The sequence below is a fragment of the Salvia miltiorrhiza genome, chromosome 6 (genome assembly GCF_028751815.1).
Source record: "Salvia miltiorrhiza cultivar Shanhuang (shh) chromosome 6, IMPLAD_Smil_shh, whole genome shotgun sequence".
NCBI lineage: Eukaryota > Viridiplantae > Streptophyta > Magnoliopsida > Lamiales > Lamiaceae > Salvia > Salvia miltiorrhiza.
Genome location: NC_080392.1, coordinates 25208789 through 25226957, shown reverse-complemented (window position 1 = coordinate 25226957; position 18169 = coordinate 25208789). Strand labels below are relative to the sequence as shown.

Sequence of the window (18169 nt, the reverse complement as noted above, 5' to 3'; positions counted from 1 at the left end):
GAACCTAACGGATCCAATGCTATTCAAGTTTACATGAAATGACAAGTGCATGTGGATAGGAAAAAATGACAAGTGCATGTGACTGCACTTAAAGCTTTGTCAGAATTGGTCAAATGCTTTGGGAACCTAACAGATCCAATGCTATTCAAGTTTACATGAAATATACTTTTTCATTAATTAAACATAAAACAAGTACATAACACAATTTACGAAAACTAAAATCAGACAAATAGAAAGCACACAAATTAAAAGCACACAAAAAAAGTACATAAACTAAAATTACATAGAAAGCACATGATTAAAATACATTCACTCTCCAAACACAATTTTAGTTAGTTGACGTTTCATCTCTTCGTCTTCTGGAGATAAGTGATCTTTCGCCAACAATTGAAGCAGCATTTTTTCTTTCATCTTCATTGCGTTTCTTTGCAACTTCTCGCGCTCCAGTTCGATTCGAGTCTTTATTAACTCAGCTTTGGTATCTCTAGTGAGTCTCATTACACGAAGTTCTGCAGCAACAGCAGATTCATGAGTAGATTCAGATTGTGAGACCTTACCTTTTCCTTTCCTTTTTGCCTTATCTCTTCCAATGGGACGAGTCGCAGTTGACTGTTCAGATGTTGGAGTTTCTGGATTAGAAGGGATAGAAAATCCCCCATCTTCCGAAGTCTTTGATCTTTTCGAACTGCCACCACTTTCCTGGTCATCAACATCTTCACTTTGACGACGGAAAACATGGGTGGTATCATGAACATTCCACTTGGGATGTATACTCATAACTTCATTAAATACAACCAAGTCTAGAAACTTATTTTCACTTGCTTCGTAAATGGAATGAGCTTCTTTCTCAACATCGTTGTCGCTCATGCCACTCCTTCTTCGAGCATTTTCTTCCCTGCAAGCAGTAATCCATTTGTTTCCATTTTCGTTAATACGTTTCCAGCGACCTTTCATCGATTCAATGTTTCGTTCGTTGAGCTCATTTGGATTTTCTGCTTGGGTGTTGTGATACAATTTATGAACACGTGCCCAAAGCGATTCCCCTCTTTGATTTTTTCCTCGAATGTTATCTTCGCTAGCATAGATCCAAGATGACATAAGGGCAACCTCTTCCTTCACACACCAAGCTACATTTTTTGCCCCTTTATGATTTTTGTTTGGGCGTTGTTGAACACCCATAAACAAATTACGGGAGACATTTTCTGGTGTGGAAATTCTTTGAGATGTAGGAATCGGACTTAGATTTGGAGAAAATTGAGATTCATAAAATTGAGAATTTGGTTGATTTTCGAAATTTGGAAAAAAAGGAGGAGTCGGATAAGATGAAAAATTTGCAGAATCTTGAGGATTAGGATAATCTTGGGAGTTTTGATGATTTTGAGAATTTGGATAATAATAATTGGGATAATTTGGATCCATAATGAAAATATAGTGAAATGAAGAAAGAGAGAGTTTTTATTTGGGTGTAAAAATATAGTGAAGTTAGGCTCTATTTATAGAGCAAAAAATAAGAAAAATTTTAATATAATTTTAATATATTTTTTATAAAGAAAAAACATTATACAATTTTATTTATTCAAATATTTCATCCACCACTCAAAACTTGACAAGTGGCATGAAAGAGAAAATGTGGAATGGCGTGACTTTGGGGCGGCAGATCCCCCAGGTCAAGCTATTTTCATGACTTTGCAATTTTTTTTATCACTCCATTTTGTCTTTTGTGGGTGACTCTCCCCAAATGTCACCATTCGGAGTTGTCTTAGGTTTAATTAGGTTTGGGCCCTTCAATTATTTTCCAATTGGGCCTCTGAATTATTATTAAATGGGATGCTTATTTATAATATTGGGCCCTAATTTTAATATATCATTGGGCTGCCAATTAATCTCTTTGATTGGACTAAAGATTTACGCCCAAGTAATTAATTATTTTAATGCCTGATTTGCATAATAATATTATATTATTATTATGTGCATATATTAAGTATGATTACTTACTATATGAGTTGAGCATGAAATGATTTGCATTATATATTTTGCAAATGAAAGTATTCATGATTTAATTGGTTCTGTTTATAAATCCAATTATTTAAGAAAATTGAGTAAGGATATTGTTGGTGTCCTTAACTCAAGAAGTTAGCTTTCAATATATATTATTAAACTTTGAAAATCCGGCGTGATGTGTTAGGTCCGGAGGGTCTCGAATAGGTGTATGGGGGGGGAATACACCTATGGGCTATTTTTGATTTAAACACAAATCAAACGAAACTTTACAAGCAAATTATGACACCTGTTTACTGAAATGAGTTTTGACCGAACAGGGTTGACGACTGATACTGAACAACTCTTCACTAAGGAGTTATAAGTTAAGTTACTTACTGAAACTTAACTGATGCACATAAGGGCTTCAGTCGAGTTTGCTAAAACAGAGATGATATCACTCTTCCTGACTATCAAGGGATAGATCAGTCAGACTGATATCATACGCAGCGGAAATAACTTTATTTTGCAATAGCCTCGGTTGAGCACGTTGTTAGTCTTAAGTTTCTCTTTGCAGTTATTCAGTATTCAGTTTATCAATTGAAACAACACAAGTAAGAATGTAAAACTGAAAGCTGTAAATAACACAGAGATTTTTACGTGGTTCGGAAAACACTTCCTACATCCACGGTCTGTTGATCAGACCAACAATCCACTCCACAAGTGCTTAACTGGTGCACTGCAAACCAAACCGTGTGCTTGTCGGGTGCACACAACCGTACCACTGAAGATTCCACTCTTCAGTACCCACACTTCACTCGTGTCGGATTTCTCACTCCTAGCACAACCCGTGCTAAGATCACTCAGAGTCAGAGTACCTTCCTGAACTCCGAAACACTCAAACACTCGACTCTTTCTTCTCGAAAGAAGGTTTGAACACTTGCCAACTATACTTCAAAGAACAAGTTCTTTGGAGCAAGTTTGACCTAGGCTTCTGGGTAAACAGAGGTTTGTCTAAGGTATTAGAGAATGTGTGTAATTAGCAGTGACTAATTTTTGGCTTTAGAATTCTCTTCTTCGATTCAAGCTTTGGGGAGGTTAAGCTTTAGGCTGAGAAACTATTTTGGCAGAGTTTCAGCTTATGTCGTTGAATCGGTGAAGATTGAAGTGATCCTCGAACGCTATTTATAGGAGAGGTCTTGAATAGATCCGTTGGCGGAGAACGCCTTCAAGATTTCTTCCGTTGGAGAGCATTTCGAATTTGGGCTGAGGCTTCAATCTTCAAGGTTCCTTGTTTGGTGGGAACGGCTATCTTGAAGAGCAGGAGATGTGACGTCTCTGATAAAGTAGCCACCAAATAGGAATGACCTCTACAGAGAGGGATGATCCTGAGTACTCTGCATTTAATGCGGCTGTCCTTTTGGAGAACTTGGCTTCCTTGGAACGTTTAGAACTTCAGTCCTAAGAAGAATGTTTAACTGATACTTGACTTTAGTATCAGTCCGCTGAGTCCACACGGCACGTATTAAGTAATCAGTTCCAAACTGATTCTTCAACTGATACTTCAGTTGGTAACTTCAGTCTTCAGTCTTCAATCCTTCGTCCTTCAGTCTGCAGTCTTTAGTCTTCAGAACCGCAACCTAAACTAGAAACGAACTATAACACTTGAGTTCAAACAGTTCTAGTCTATTACTATTAAGACCTATGGATTTTGGTATCATCGAAACAAGGATTAGGATATGCCACAAGGTTCCCAACAATTTCCTCCTTTTTGATGATGCCAAAACCATACAGCAGTTCTAGACAAACAAAAAGACTGAACTCAGAGCACAAGTTCTAAAACCGGGGTGAATACAGTTCTCCCTTAACAATAGAACCTAAAAACTTGTACTTAGAGTTAAGAACGCAACAGTTCTAAAACAGAACAGGGAGAAGACAGTAAAACATTAATCAGAGCATGGACAAGGAGTCATTGTCTTCAGGTTGAGATAAAAAAGAAGTTCTTTTCATTAATAGTGCGACTGATAAGCCATCAGTCGAGGTACAGAGCAAGACTTACATTGGAGTAAAAATAAAAACAAAAACATCATGGGAAACCCATGGAGACTCCAGCAGTATGCTTCGCTGCGCCTTGAACTTCTTGTTCTTCATCTTCTGTCTTCGTGTTCCTAAGCTTGTTCCACTCTCACTTGTTTTCCGTTGATTTGAGGTCTTTACTGGAACGTCATCCTTACAACTTCTGGTGATCCTTTTGCTATCCCATCTTCAGTCAAGAAAGAAGATGCAGGGAAAAAACATTTCGAGAAGGTTTTCCTCTGACTTCCTACTTTCCCTCTTTTTGGCAACATCAAAAAGAGAGCTGATGATGGAAGCTATGATCGGATGGGACTTCAACTCCGACTCTCAAGCACTCGTGGGAGGACTTGAGAAAAGGAAGAGTCCCGAGATGCAGAAGAAAGAGGACGCCAGTGGAGAGGTGGACAGATGAGAAGGGAGACGGAGAAGTGAAGGAGACGGAGAGATGGAGAATAGCAGTGTGAAGGAAAGGAAAGTATGCATAGCATTTTTGAGATATTCATGTAATGCGGCTATGCATACAAACCTAAGGGAGAGGTAGAGAGACAAGGAAAGATGGGAAAGAGGAGTTCGAGAAGGGGGAAAGGAAAATGAAGGAAATGCATGGCGAGCTGTTGATGAAAGAATTAGATCAAATCGTGGCTCGTCATACATGTAGGAAAGAAAATGTGAGGATGAAAAATCGAATCAGTGGTAGTCGTGAGGACTAGCACTGTCGACGTTGCGCCGGTTGACAACGAGCTCTTGCTCATTGTTGTTGCACCACACGGAAGCTTCACAAAAAGGTGAGAAGCTCGCCTGAGAAACAGGTGAAGTCCGTCTTCTTGAGACAGGTACTTCAAACCGTATGGTCCGGGCATGAGGATGGAAAACACTCGCTTCGCTGGATACAAGTGAGGGTAGAGCAAACTTTGACGTCGGAGAGACGTTGAGATCCAGTGGAAGGGTCCAGTGAAGACCAAGTATGTGAGCGTCATTCTCCCACTCCATGACTTTGCAGTCATTGATTTTTCCGTTTGTCGGAACAAATTTTCTCTGCAAACTTTTGAAAGATTGAAAGATTGGAAAATTTTCTCATTAGTTGATGCAGAAAATATGTGAAGACATCATGGTATAAATAGACAAATTTTACCAAGTGAGAAGATGAAAAGTTTTTCAAAAACTGTGCCTAAAATGTTTTTGAAGTAAAAATTCACGTCCGCCGTCACTGTAGGGGACGGAAGCTTCAAAAGGTGAGAGATATCATTGCATTATGCCATGTCAATGAGGTTCTCAAGAAATTTGATCACAAAGGCAAAAGGTTGGAAAGATTTTTAGAAAAGATCAGGACAATTTTAATCGAATCACTGAATTTTCCCTTTTTAAAAAAAACTTGTCCTTCTCGGATATTTCATTTCCAACAATCAGTTAAAGACTTAGAAAAAAACTGATCAGTTAGAAAAAGATTTTGAACACAACACTCTTAACTGATATAATTGATTTTAAATAGCAAGCTTAAAAATACTTATTGATCGACTGATCATTGTAGTCAGTCGATACCACTTGATCCTGGTTGATTTATCAGGATGACTTCTCTTCAGATGAGCGCTTGTCTTCATTGCTTTCCACGTCAGCGGTCGTAGAACAGCAGTTGATTGACCACCAGTCTGCATGACTGTTTGAGAAGATCTTCAAACACATCATCACTCTTCTGGGTTGATGAGGTCGATACTTCCACACAGATCGTTGAACCTTTCTTCTGGAAGAGCCTTGGTCAGCAAGTCCGCTCTCTGAACAGCAGTTGGAATCCATTCAACAGAGATATCCTTCTTTTCGACATGATCACGAATGAAGTGATGTCGAATAGCAATGTGCTTGACTCTGGTGTGATGAACTGGATTCTGGGAGATTGCAATAGCACTGGAGCTGTCGCAATAGATTGGGACTTCCTTTTCGTCTATCCCATAGTCCTTCAACTGTTGGACTAACCATAGGAGTTGTGAACAGCAGCTTCCGGCAGCAACATATTCAGCTTCAGTTGTGGAGGTGGCGACTGAAGTCTGCTTCTTTGAAAACCATGAGATAAGCTTGTTGCCTAAGAATTGACAGGTTCCGGAGGTTGATTTGCGATCAATTTTGAATCCTGCAAAATTTGAGTCTGAATATCCGGTGAGCTTGTAGTCGTCGTCTGCTGGGTACCAGAATCCTAGATTGGGTGTGCCTTTGAGATATAGCAGAATTCGCTTTGCTGCATCCAAATGAGCTTCCTTTGGATCTGACTAATATCTTGCACAAACCCCGACTGCATATGAGATATCTGGTCTACTCGCAGTCAAATACAACAATGATCCAATGATTTCTCTATACTTGGTTGAAGATACAGATTTTCCTTCTGATCCTGGATCCACTTTCCAGTTTATATTCATTGGGATCTTGACTGATTTCATGTGCTGAATACCGAACTTGGCTATCAGTTCCTTGGCATACTTGGACTGATTGATCAGTATTCCTTTGCTGGTCTGCTTGACTTGCAATCCTAGAAAGAAATTCATTTATCCCATCATGGACATCTGGAATTTGTTGGTCATGATGTCAGCAAACTTCTTGCACATGCGTTCGGATTTGGATCCGAAAATTATGTCATCGACATAAATTTGAACAAGCAAGAGATCTTCTCCTTCTTTGAGAGTGAACAACGTTCTGTCCACAGATCCTTTCTTGAAACCTTGTTCAACAAGAGACTCAGAGAGAGTATCATACCATGCTCTTGGAGCTTGCTTCAAGCCATAGAGCGCTTTCTTCAGCTTGTACACCTTTTCTGGTCCTGCAACCTCAAAGCCTGGAGGTTGTTCCACGTAGACTTCATCGGTGATCACTCCATTGAGAAATGCACACTTCACATCCATTTGGTGTACCTTGAAACCTTTGTGAGCTGTGAAGGCTAAGAAGAGTCTGACTGCTTCCAATCTGGCAACTGGAGCAAACGTTTCATCGTAGTCGATACCTTCTTCTTGACTGTAACCTTTTGCTACAAGCCTTGCTTTGTTTCTCACAATATTTCCTTTTTCGTCTTTCTTGTTTTTGAAAATTCATTTCAAACCGATCACCTTTGCATCGTCTGGTCGATCCACAAGCTCCCAAACTGAATTCCGATTGAATTCATTGAGTTCTTCTTGCATTGCGATGACCCATTGAGTGGACTTCAGAGCTTCTTCGACATCCTTGGGCTCTGTAGATGATAAGAAACAACTAAAATTCTTATCTTCATTGATGCAGTTCTGGTTGATATCAAAGACGAGGTTGCACATTGATCTTCGAGTCTTGACACCGTCTGATGGTTCTCCAATGATGTTCTCCTTTAGATGGAGTTCAAACCATCTTCGATACTTCTTGATCTCTTCTGGTGAAGGTGGGGCTTCTTCAGTCAGAATGGTTCTGAAGTGTTGAGCATTTTCTGGAGCAGGGGAGAGTTGAGCTGGAGCTGCTTCAGCAAGTTCAACTCGTTCTTCAGCAACTGGAGTTCCCCCTTGACTGATGCCATCTGCATTGGCTCCAGTCTGAGCTTCAAACCTTTGACTGATCTTCTGATACTGAAGCTTCTCAGTATCTTCATCTTTTTCTGGTCCCCACACCAAGACAGTAGAAGGTTCGGTGATGTCGATTTCAGCCTTGGAAATTTCAGTGTTCTCAACTCATCTTTTAGTTTCTTGTTCCCTGAAATCATCTGTAGACTCATCAAAGACAACATGTGGTGTTTCTTCAACACAAAGAGTTTGAGAATTAAACACTCGAAGGCTTTGCTGGATCGTTCTGTTCCAGAGTATCCAAGAAAGATTCCTGGATCAGCCTTGCTATCAAATGTGTTTAACCTCTTCTTATCATTGTTGTGGATGAAACACCTAGAACCGAAAGCATGAAAATATGCAATTGAAGGCTTCCTGTTCTTCCATAGCTCGTATGGAGTCTTTCCATGTCTTTGAGTGAAGAAGGAGCGATTCTGCGTGTAGCATGCGTTGTTGACTGCTTTGGCCCAAAACTTCAAAGGGAGTTTTGATTCGGCTAGCATCGTCCTTGCTGCTTCCTTCAAAGACCTGTTTCTTCTTTCTGCAACTCCGTTCTGCTGAGGAGTTCTTGCTGCAGAAGTTTGATGACTGATTCCTTGTTCCTCACAATACTCACGAATGACAGTATTGAGGAACTCAGTCCCACGATCTGATCTGATGCTGATGATGTTGACCTCCTTTTCGACGCTCAGTCTTCTCAGCAGCTTTGGCAATTCCACCAGTGTCTCTCTCTTGGTGTAGAGAAAGATAACCCAAGTATATCGTGAATAATCATCCACAACAACTAAGGTGTACTTTCTACCGTTGTAGCTTCTTGGAGAGATTGGACCAAACAAATCCATGTGAAGTAGTTGAAGAATTCTTCCAGAGGAGTGTCCTGACTTTGACTTGAATGACGTCCTTATCTGCTTTCCTCTTTGACATGCTTCACATTCTTCCTTCTTCTGGAACACAATAGAAGGCAGACCTTCTACCAGTTGATGTTTAGCAAGCTTGTTGATCGTCTTGAAATTGAGGTGGTTGAGTTTCCTGTGCCACAGCCAGTTGAGCTCCGAGCTGCTTTTGCTGATGAGACACGTTTCTGGAGGGCTGTCTTCCCATGAAACGACGTAGAGACTTCCTTGTCTGAATCCTTTCAGAACTACCTTTCTTTGATTGTTTCTAACAGTGAATTCATCCTTTTTGATTTTTACTGTGAAACCGCTGTCACAAAATTGACTCACAGACAACAGATTATGTTTAAGACCAAAAACAAAGCTAACATTACTGATACTGACGTTACCCATGTTGAGCACACCATAGCCTTTTGTTTCTCCGATTGAGTTGTCTCCGAATGCAACTTTGGATCTAGCTTTCTCAACATACTGAGATAGATATTCTTTGTAGCCTGTCATGTGCTTCGACCATGTTCTGATTGAAGCTTTAACTTCTTCCTTCTTTTTATGTTTCCTATTTTTGACCTGCAAGGAAGAGTTACTTCAGGTACCCAATCAAGATTCGGGTCCTTCAATGTTAGCTCGAGTTCCCTTTGGAACCCATATCTGCTTCAGAACTGGTTTTGCTGATCTCTTGCGCTTTGCTGGTCGTCTGACTGAAGTAGTTGGCGCGTCAGTTGGCACATGAGCATTCTTCTATTGAGCTTTCCTTTTGAAGGCCTCACTCTTGTAGGAGTTCTGTCGGATAAGTTATTGAGGTCTTCTTCGCTCGTCGAAGTATCTTCCTTGAGATACTCGAGTCATTCCAGACTGATGGAGACTCGACTGATGTCGTGGGACATGAGTCATGTGATGTCCAGTTGCTTGTCGTCGTCTGGACTCATCATTGTTTTGTCTCCATGGATGTTGCTCTTTCTGAAACTGAATTGATTTCAATTTCTGACTGATATGGTTGTTCTTCCCCCTGGACTGGTGAGGAAGATTCTTCTTGGTTCCTGATGTTCCTTCCCCAATCTTTGACTGAAATCTACTTTCCAGTCTTGTGAGTAGGATGATCTGGTTGGGGGCCTCCTTTGCTCGTCTGTAGCTCCGTGGAGGTGGAACATTTGTTCTTGCCATCAGTTTGCGCTTGCGAACTTCATTCATATCATGATCTATTGATTCTTTTGATGTGGTGTTTTCAGAAGTATCGTCCTTTGCATTGATCATGACATTCTTTCCTTTATCAACTGCAACCTTTTCTCCAATGCTTTCAACAAGGCCTTTTGATGGAAAGTTGCTCGTCATGGGAGACTTCATCATGCAGTCCTTGATTGTTTCTTCCAGTTTGTGATTGAGCCTCTTGATTTCATGAGATGCTTTGTCACATTTTGAGTTGGAGATTCTGAGTTTTTCTTCCAATCGACTGTTCTCCATGACTAGCTGATCAAGACAAGTTTCATCCGAAAAGTAGATGATTGTCTAATTCTTGGCTCATTCATCATTGATCTCCTTTTCCATTTTCTGATTATGCTTGAGGAGATCTTCGAACATTTTCCTTAACTGACAATGATCAGTCATGAGCTGATCGAACTCGTCAGTTTCATCGGCTGAGCTTTCTCTAGATTCTGAGTGGTCTCCTGAAAATATCAGGAAGTTATCAGTATAAGGAGTCTTTGAATGAGAGATTACCTCTGAGCCATTCATTCCATTTTCGTAGCTGTTGTCAGCCACACTTTCAACTTCATTGGTCATCAGGGCTTGGCTCTCATCATCTGAGCTGGTAGAGTTGAAGTCGGATGATTCTGATGTGTCTTCGGAAGACTCAGCATCGTCAGCAACCATCGCCTTCTTTTTCGTAAAGTTGTGATCCTTCTTGGCTTTCAGCTCTTTGCGCTCAGATTGAGTCAGTTCAGGGCATTCATTTCGAAAGTGCCCTTTCTTTCTGCATCCAAAGCATTCCATGTCTTTGATGTCGTAAGCGGCTGACTTCCTTTCTCCGCTTCGATCAGTGGAATTTCTGGAGTTGTTTTCTCTTTCCTTTCCTTTGTAGTGCTGCTTGTGGAACCTTCTGTACTTGCGGAATTTGGACTCCATCTTGTTGAATCTTTCAGTCAACAAAGCATATTGACTGAAGAAGTCCTCGGGGTTAAGTTCTGCTGGTTCCTTCGTTTGCTTCTTGCTTTCTCTTGCTGAAGCTTTCAATGCTGCTCCTCTTGAGGTTGATGGACCATCTTCGTCTGATCCTCTAGCCTTCTTGATTCCAAGATTTCTCTGGATGTCGAACTCATTTGCCAAGAGATCAGAGAAAAGCTTGTTTGTCGGGAGCTGACTGAATCCAGGCTTATTCTAATGAGCAACTGAGTAGATCTGCCATTCTCCTCGTGGCAGTGCTCGAAGAATCTTCAAGTTGATTTCTCTTTGATTGTACTTGTCTTTCGAGATGGATTGAAGTTCATTCAGGATTTGATTGAATCTGAGTTCCATCTCTTCGACAGATTCATTCTTGAGCATGAGGAAGGAGTCGAACTTCTGGCAAGCTATGGATAGCTTATTCTCCTTGATTTCCTTGGAACCTACGCACATTCTTTCAAGAATGTTCCACATCTCCTTTGCAGTTCTGCACTTGATGATCTTCATGACATGCTTGTCAGGAACGGTGCCGGAGATGATACTTTTGGCGAGGTTGTCTAGCTTATCTTGCTTCCTTTCTTCTGTGGTGAAGTCTGTCTTTTGCTTGATCTGGACCTCATCGTATGGATCCCGAGCTGGATCAATCCCTTTTGATGGTTTCAGTGATGGTGATTGGTCCGTTGGTGATGACTTCCCACATTCGGCAATGTTGGGCGGTGAGGAAGCTTTCAAGCCGAAACTTCCATATTGATGTGTGTATTTTAGCTATTTAGTTTGGTGGGTGTTTCGCCATGATTTTACATGATTTTACATGGTTTGTAACATTTTGGCGCAGGATTTAGATGAATTGGAGATGGATGCTCGTGGATGGAAGAAGTTGTGAAAGTCGAGAATTGTCGAAAGAAGTTGGTGAAATTGTGGAGAGAATTAGAGATTTGGGCTTTGGAATAATTATCTTGTAATTTATTTAAGCCTAATACTCTTTTAATTAAGCTTTTTTGGGCTTTAGTTTTAAAAAAAGGGGCCGAAACCCACTTTGAGTAGAGGTGTCCGGCCACTTAGGTTAATTGTTAGTTTTTTGATTCCATGGGGCTCTTATTTTTTTAAGAGTAGCCGCACTTTTAGACTAGGAAGTTTTATGTTTGACTTTGATGAGAATTAGATATACACTTTTGCTTTTAATTTCAATGCTACAGACGTTTTTTTCCTTTAAGATTTCCATGCATGCAACCTTTAATTTCATGCAATTCTCGATTCCTACGTTTTTTTAGTCCTTTGCTTTCATAGTTTTATTTAGTTTGAATTCTTGTTTATTTGGTTCATCAATTGCGGCTGGATTGGTTCGAAGGAGGCAGACGATTTCTTCTTCAATTGGTTCAAGTTTGATTTAATTTCTTGCAATTTATTTTCTTAGTATTGTTCGTTATTTTAATTATGTTTATTTTCATTTATTTGATTGTTTTTATTTTAAGCATGAGTAGCTAAATCTTTTAATTCGGCGAGAATAATGAAACTCTAATTTAATGATCTGTGAGACCTAATTGGTTTTAAAATTGATTCCTATTAATTTCGATTAATTCCTAGGTTTAAAGATAATTCCAATTTTATTTAAGTCTGATCAACTTAGGTTTAATTGGATTATAGTCAATTAGCACCTCCAATCCGTAATTGTTGGAATAGGGCTTATTAGTGGCAAAACTACCATGTTCGTAGTAGGAATTAATTGGTATATTAATTATTACTAGCGTATCTATGATAATTGGTATAAATTGGGTTCCTTCACCTTAATGCTATTAGAATATTAAATCTAAGACTGGCGTATCCAGCTAGGTTATATTTTAATAAGGGAAATAGACAAGACTAGCATATCTAGCTGTCTATCGACACAGTAAGTAGGAATTGGGGTATGTCAGTGCGTATCACGGTATCCTATAACTAATTGGTTGATAGGGATTAATTAATTATTGCGTCGAGGATCAGAGTTGAATTAGAGTGGATTTATTTGAGCCGAATTACCCTTTTTATTGATTTATTTCAAAAGTTATTTTATTCGATTTAATTTGCTTTCTTAGGTTAATTAATATTTTCTCCAAATTAAGGCGTGGTGGCATCACCAATTTTATAGATTTTAGGGAATTGAATGATTTTACCTACTCTCTGTGGGATCGACCCTGCTTATCATCATACTAATTTATTTTGATAATTCTGCAGGAATTATTTGGTGGTATACGACGTCCACCACATATGTCGTATTTTTCAATACTAAACATAGGTAGAGAAGATAATCTGCTGTAGTTAGTCTCCATAAAAAAAGAGAGAACAGATAACAACAGATAGAGCAAATAGCAAGCACTTTTTGAAAGAGAAAAGTTTTTCGAGACCTTTGAGAAAAAGGATCTAGTTCAATTAGAACCTAATCAGAACAGAGTGTTCTTGTGAACAACCTGCTCTGATACCAATTGTTAGGTCCGGAGGGTCTCGAATAGGTGTATGGGGGGGGGGAATACACCTATGGGCCATTTTTGATTTAAACACAAATCAAACGAAACTTTACAAGCAAACTATGACACATGTTAACTGAAATGAGTTTTGACCGAACAGGGTTGACGACTGATACTGAACAACTCTTCAGTAAGGAGTTATCAGTTAAGTTATTGAAATTTAACTAATGCACGTAAGGGCTTCAGTCGAGTTTGCTAAAACAGAGATGATATCACTCTTCCTGACTATCAGAGGATAGATCAGTCAGACTGATATCATACGCAGCAGAAATAACTTTGTTTCGCAATAGCCTCGGTTGAGCACGTTATTAGTCTTAGGTTTTTCTTTGCAGTTATTCAGTATTCAGTTTATCAATTGAAACAACACAAGTAAGAATGTAAAACTGAAAGTTGTAAATAACACAGAGATTTTTACGTGGTTCGAAAAATACTTCCTACATCCACGATCGGTTGATCAGACCAACAATCCACTCCACAAGTGCTTAATTGGTGCACTGCAAACCAAACCGTGTGCTTGCCGGGTGCACACAACCGTACCACTGAAGATTCCACTCTTCAGTACCCACACTTCACTCGTGTCGGATTTCTCACTCCTAGCACAACCCGTGCTAAGATCACTCAGAGTCAGAGTACCTTCCTGAACTCCGAAACACTCAAACACTCGACTCTTTCTTCTCGAAAGGAGGTTTGAACACTTGCCAACTATACTTCAAAGAACAAGTTCTTTGGAGCAAGTTTGACCTAGGCTTCTGGGTAAACAGAGGTTTGCCTAAGGTCTAAGAGAATGTGTGTAATCAGCAGTGACTGATTTTTGGCTTTGGAATTCTCTTCTTCGATTCAAGCTTTGGGGAGGTTAAGCTTTAGGCTGAGAAACTATTTTGGCAGAGTTTCAGCTTATGTCGTTGAATCGGTGAAGATTGAAGGGATCCTCGAACGCTATTTATAGGAGAGGTCTTGAATAGATCCGTTGGCGGAGAACGTCTTCAAGATTTCTTCCGTTGGAGAGCATTTCGAATTTGGGCTGAGGCTTCAATCTTCGAGGTTCCTTGTTTGGTGGGAACGGCTATCTTGAAGAGCAGGAGATGTGACGTCTCTGATAAAGTAGCCACCAAATAGGAATGACCTCTGCAGAGAGGGATGATCCTGAGATCTCTGCATTTAATGCGGCTGTCCTTTTGGAAAACTTGCTTCCTTTGAACGTTTAGAACTTCAGTCCTAGGAAGAATGTTTAACTGATACTTGACTTTAGTATCATTCCGCTAAGTCCACGCGGCACGCATTAAGTAATCATTTCCGAACTGATTCTTCAACTGATACTTCAGTTGGTAACTTCAGTCTTCAGTCTTCAATCCTTCGTCCTTCAGTCTTCAGTCTTCAATCTTTAGAACCGCAACCTAAACTAGAAACGAACTCTAACACTTGAGTTCAAACAGTTCTAGTCTATTACAATTAAGACCTATGGATTTTGGTATCATCTAAACAAAGATTAGGATATTCCACAAGGTTCCCAACATGATGAATCATAGAATGTTAAGTAGCACTACACTGACTTAAGATTAGATTGAGGAGACATATTAAGAATAGAATTTCTTGTAGGCTTTATGGACCAAGGGGATTAATGCTGCTTTCCCAAGACGAGTTTATGTGATTATGATCTTCAGGCTTTGCCTAACCAGGTGGGCTTACTTTCCAAATGTATAAAGTATGATTGAGTTATTAAGCTTTAAATGTTTAATGAAATGCAAACTATTTACCCAATAAAATGTCTATGTGCACTCTGCTCTGTTTAACGCTCGCCACAACGAATCGTTCGAGGTTCTCTTATGGCCTAACACGTTATTGATTCTAGTGGAATGAATTAATTGTGATTTGGGCTTATCATATGAATTAATTCATTTGAGGCCCATCTTTATTCCTTGTATTTGATCCCTGGGCTGGTCCAAAGATTCCTGAGCCTGGCCCATATCCTGTATTTATAATTATAAATACAGAGCAGCTCTAAGAACAGAAAATAGACATACGTAATTTCATATTACAAGTTAGGTTTTATGTGAAAGTTGAGCGGCGACTGTTGAGTGGGTATTTTTTTCGGGGAATCCTCGAAGATCGTCGTCCATCCGACTTTGGGGATTGAGCGGGACACAGTCCAGAAGATCAGAGTTGGAGTCAGTTTTTCGCAGGAAATCAAGTTCTGGCAGTTTCGGAAAAACGATCATAACTTCTTCTACAGAACTCCGATTGAGGTGAAAAGAGTAGACACGGAAAGCTCTCTCGATGACGAAGAAATCGTATATCTGGGAAAAATACGATTGGAGCACGTTTGAGGCTTCAAACGAAGGATTGAAGTTGGCTGACCTGTTCAGCGACGAATTGATGAATTCTTAGGAATTCTTCAGGTATTCTGAACTCCTCGGTGCAGTATTTAAATTATTAGGAGCATGCTAGGTTTAATCGATGTATTGTGAATTAAGATAATCCAAGAGACGATCCTCGGGAAAATCGAGTATTAATTAAGTTTAATATTTCTGCAATCTTAGCGGTCATAACATCTTCATCCCAGAAGAAACATTTCTTAAGAACCCGGGCTAGAAAAGAGTTCGGATGTTTTATGAGTCACCAAACCTGTTTGGCTAATAACACCTGATTGAAAGGGATAAGTTGGCGAAATCCCACGCCTCCCCTCGATTTTGGCTGACACAAACGAGCCCATTTAGCCCAATGTAACTTTTTCTCCTACTCATTGTAACCCCACCAAAACTGAGCACAAGCCTTCTCAATATCCATACATAAACCCGTCGGAATACGGAAACGCGTAGGTTGGGATCGACTGAATAACAGACTTGATAAGAGTTTCTTTTCCCCCAGTCGAGAAAAAATTATGATCCCATCCATTAAGCTTCTTAAAAACTTTATCCCTCAAATAATCAAAATGCAACTTCTTTTGTCGAGGGATGAAAGTAGGCAGACCCAAATACATAGCGTGGCCAGCGGTCTCGCGAATACCCAGAATATCCGTCACCACATCAATGGCAGGGGGCTGCATATTTGGACTAAAAGAGATGGTAGACTTCTCAAAATTTATAATTTGACCCGACGCTTGAGCATACTTTTGAAGAGTCGTGCCCAAACACCTAGCACTCTCCTCGTCTGTCTTGAAAAAAATTAAGCTATCATCCGCAAAAAATAGATTAGTAATGGACGGACAATAGCGAGCCATAACAATACCGCTAAGAAGACCCTGGTTTTCATAACTTCTGAGGAGAGATGAGAAGCCTTGAGCACAAATAACAAAAAGAAACGACGAAAGGGGACACCCTTGGCGCAATCCCCGCGAGGGGGTAAGAGAACCGTACACCTTACTGTTAATAACAAAAGAAAACTCCACTATAGCAATACATTGCATAACCAAATCCACCAAATGCAAAGGGAATCGAAGGACCACCATCATAGCTCGTAAGAAAAGCCATTCAACTCTATCATACGCCTTACTCATATTGAGTTTGGCAGCAACATAGCCATCTTGCCCCAGCTTCTTATTTCTGATCCAATGGATACACTCGTACCCCAGAATAATATTATCCGAAATAAGCCGACCCAATGAAACCACTCTGGGATTCATCGATCACCAAGGTGAGAACTGTGCGTAGACAATTAGCAAGAACTATCGCCACCATCTTATACACTACAAAAAAACGCGTATTTACCGGCGAAAATTACCGGCGGCTATTTTGCCGTCGGTAGATAACGGCGGCACGGCGGCGGCAAAAACGGCGACCCGCCTTTTGACTATTACCGGCGAATTACCGACGGCAAAACGGCCGCCGCTAATTAGCGGCGGTTACGCCGCCGCTAATTTAAATATATATTAATATAAATATATATTATTTTATTACCGACGGCAATTGCCGTCGGTAATTACCGAGGGCAAAATGCCGCCGCTAATCACCACCACCGGTGCCATCCGGCGATAGTACCACCGTCGTCCGGCCAAAATTACCGACGGCATTTTGCCGTCGGTAATTACCGACGGCAAATTCCAATTACCGACGGCAAATGCCCTCGGTAATTAATTTTATTTTTTTTTTATTTTTTTTATTTTTTTTATTTTTTTTTATTTTTTTTCATTTATCATCTAATAAATTGATCAAAGATAATAATACAAAAACATTAAAATTAAATATATATTGAAATACAAGTGAAAATTTAAACATTGATTATTACTAAGAATTCAAGATTCTTAGTAAGAATCTTATAATTATAACTTAAGAATGTTAATTACCTTAGTGATTTACTCATCAATCATCACTAATCCAAGATTATTACTGAGAATTCAATATTCTTAGTAAGAATCTTATAATTATAACTTAAGAAGGTTAATTTGATTAGTGATTCACTCATCAATCATCACTAATCCAAGATTATTACTAAGAATTCAAGATTCTTAGTAAGAATCTTATAATTATAACTTAAGAATGTTAATTACCTTAGTGATTTTCTCATCAATCATCACTAATCCAAGATTATTACTAAGAATTCAAGATTCTTAGTGAGAATCTTATAATTATAACTTAAGAAGGTTAATTTGATTAGTGATTCACTCATCAATCACTAAGAATTCAACATTCTTAGTGAGAATCTTATAATTATAACTTAAGAATGTTAATTTGATTAGTGATTCACTCATCACTCATCACTAATCTAATATTATTATTAAGAATTGAAGATTCTTAGTAAGAAACTTATAATTATAACTTAAAAATGTTAATTTGATTAGTGATTCACTCATCACTAATATAAGATAATATTTCTAGTAAGAATTCAAGATTCTTACTAGATTGATAAAATACTTATGGTGTATAAACTAGATTGATAAAAAAAAAAAATGAAAATTAATAATAAATTAATAAATAAATATTTTTCTGATATAAAAATAAGAACGGAAACGAGCCCAATCCGTAATTAACAACATTTTTTGGATATTATCTCGATATATACTAAGGTTATGAATATATATGATATTGTATAT

General features: G+C 39.1%; 1 protein-coding gene across 1 annotated transcript; it reads right to left on the bottom strand.

Moving 5' to 3' along the window:
- Positions 1-309: 309 nt before the first annotated feature.
- LOC130990677 (uncharacterized) lies at positions 310-1179 on the bottom strand. Its single transcript, XM_057914900.1, has one exon. The coding sequence runs from the start codon at positions 1177-1179 to the stop codon at positions 310-312; it is 870 nt and encodes a 289-aa protein (XP_057770883.1).
- Positions 1180-18169: the final 16990 nt, after the last annotated feature.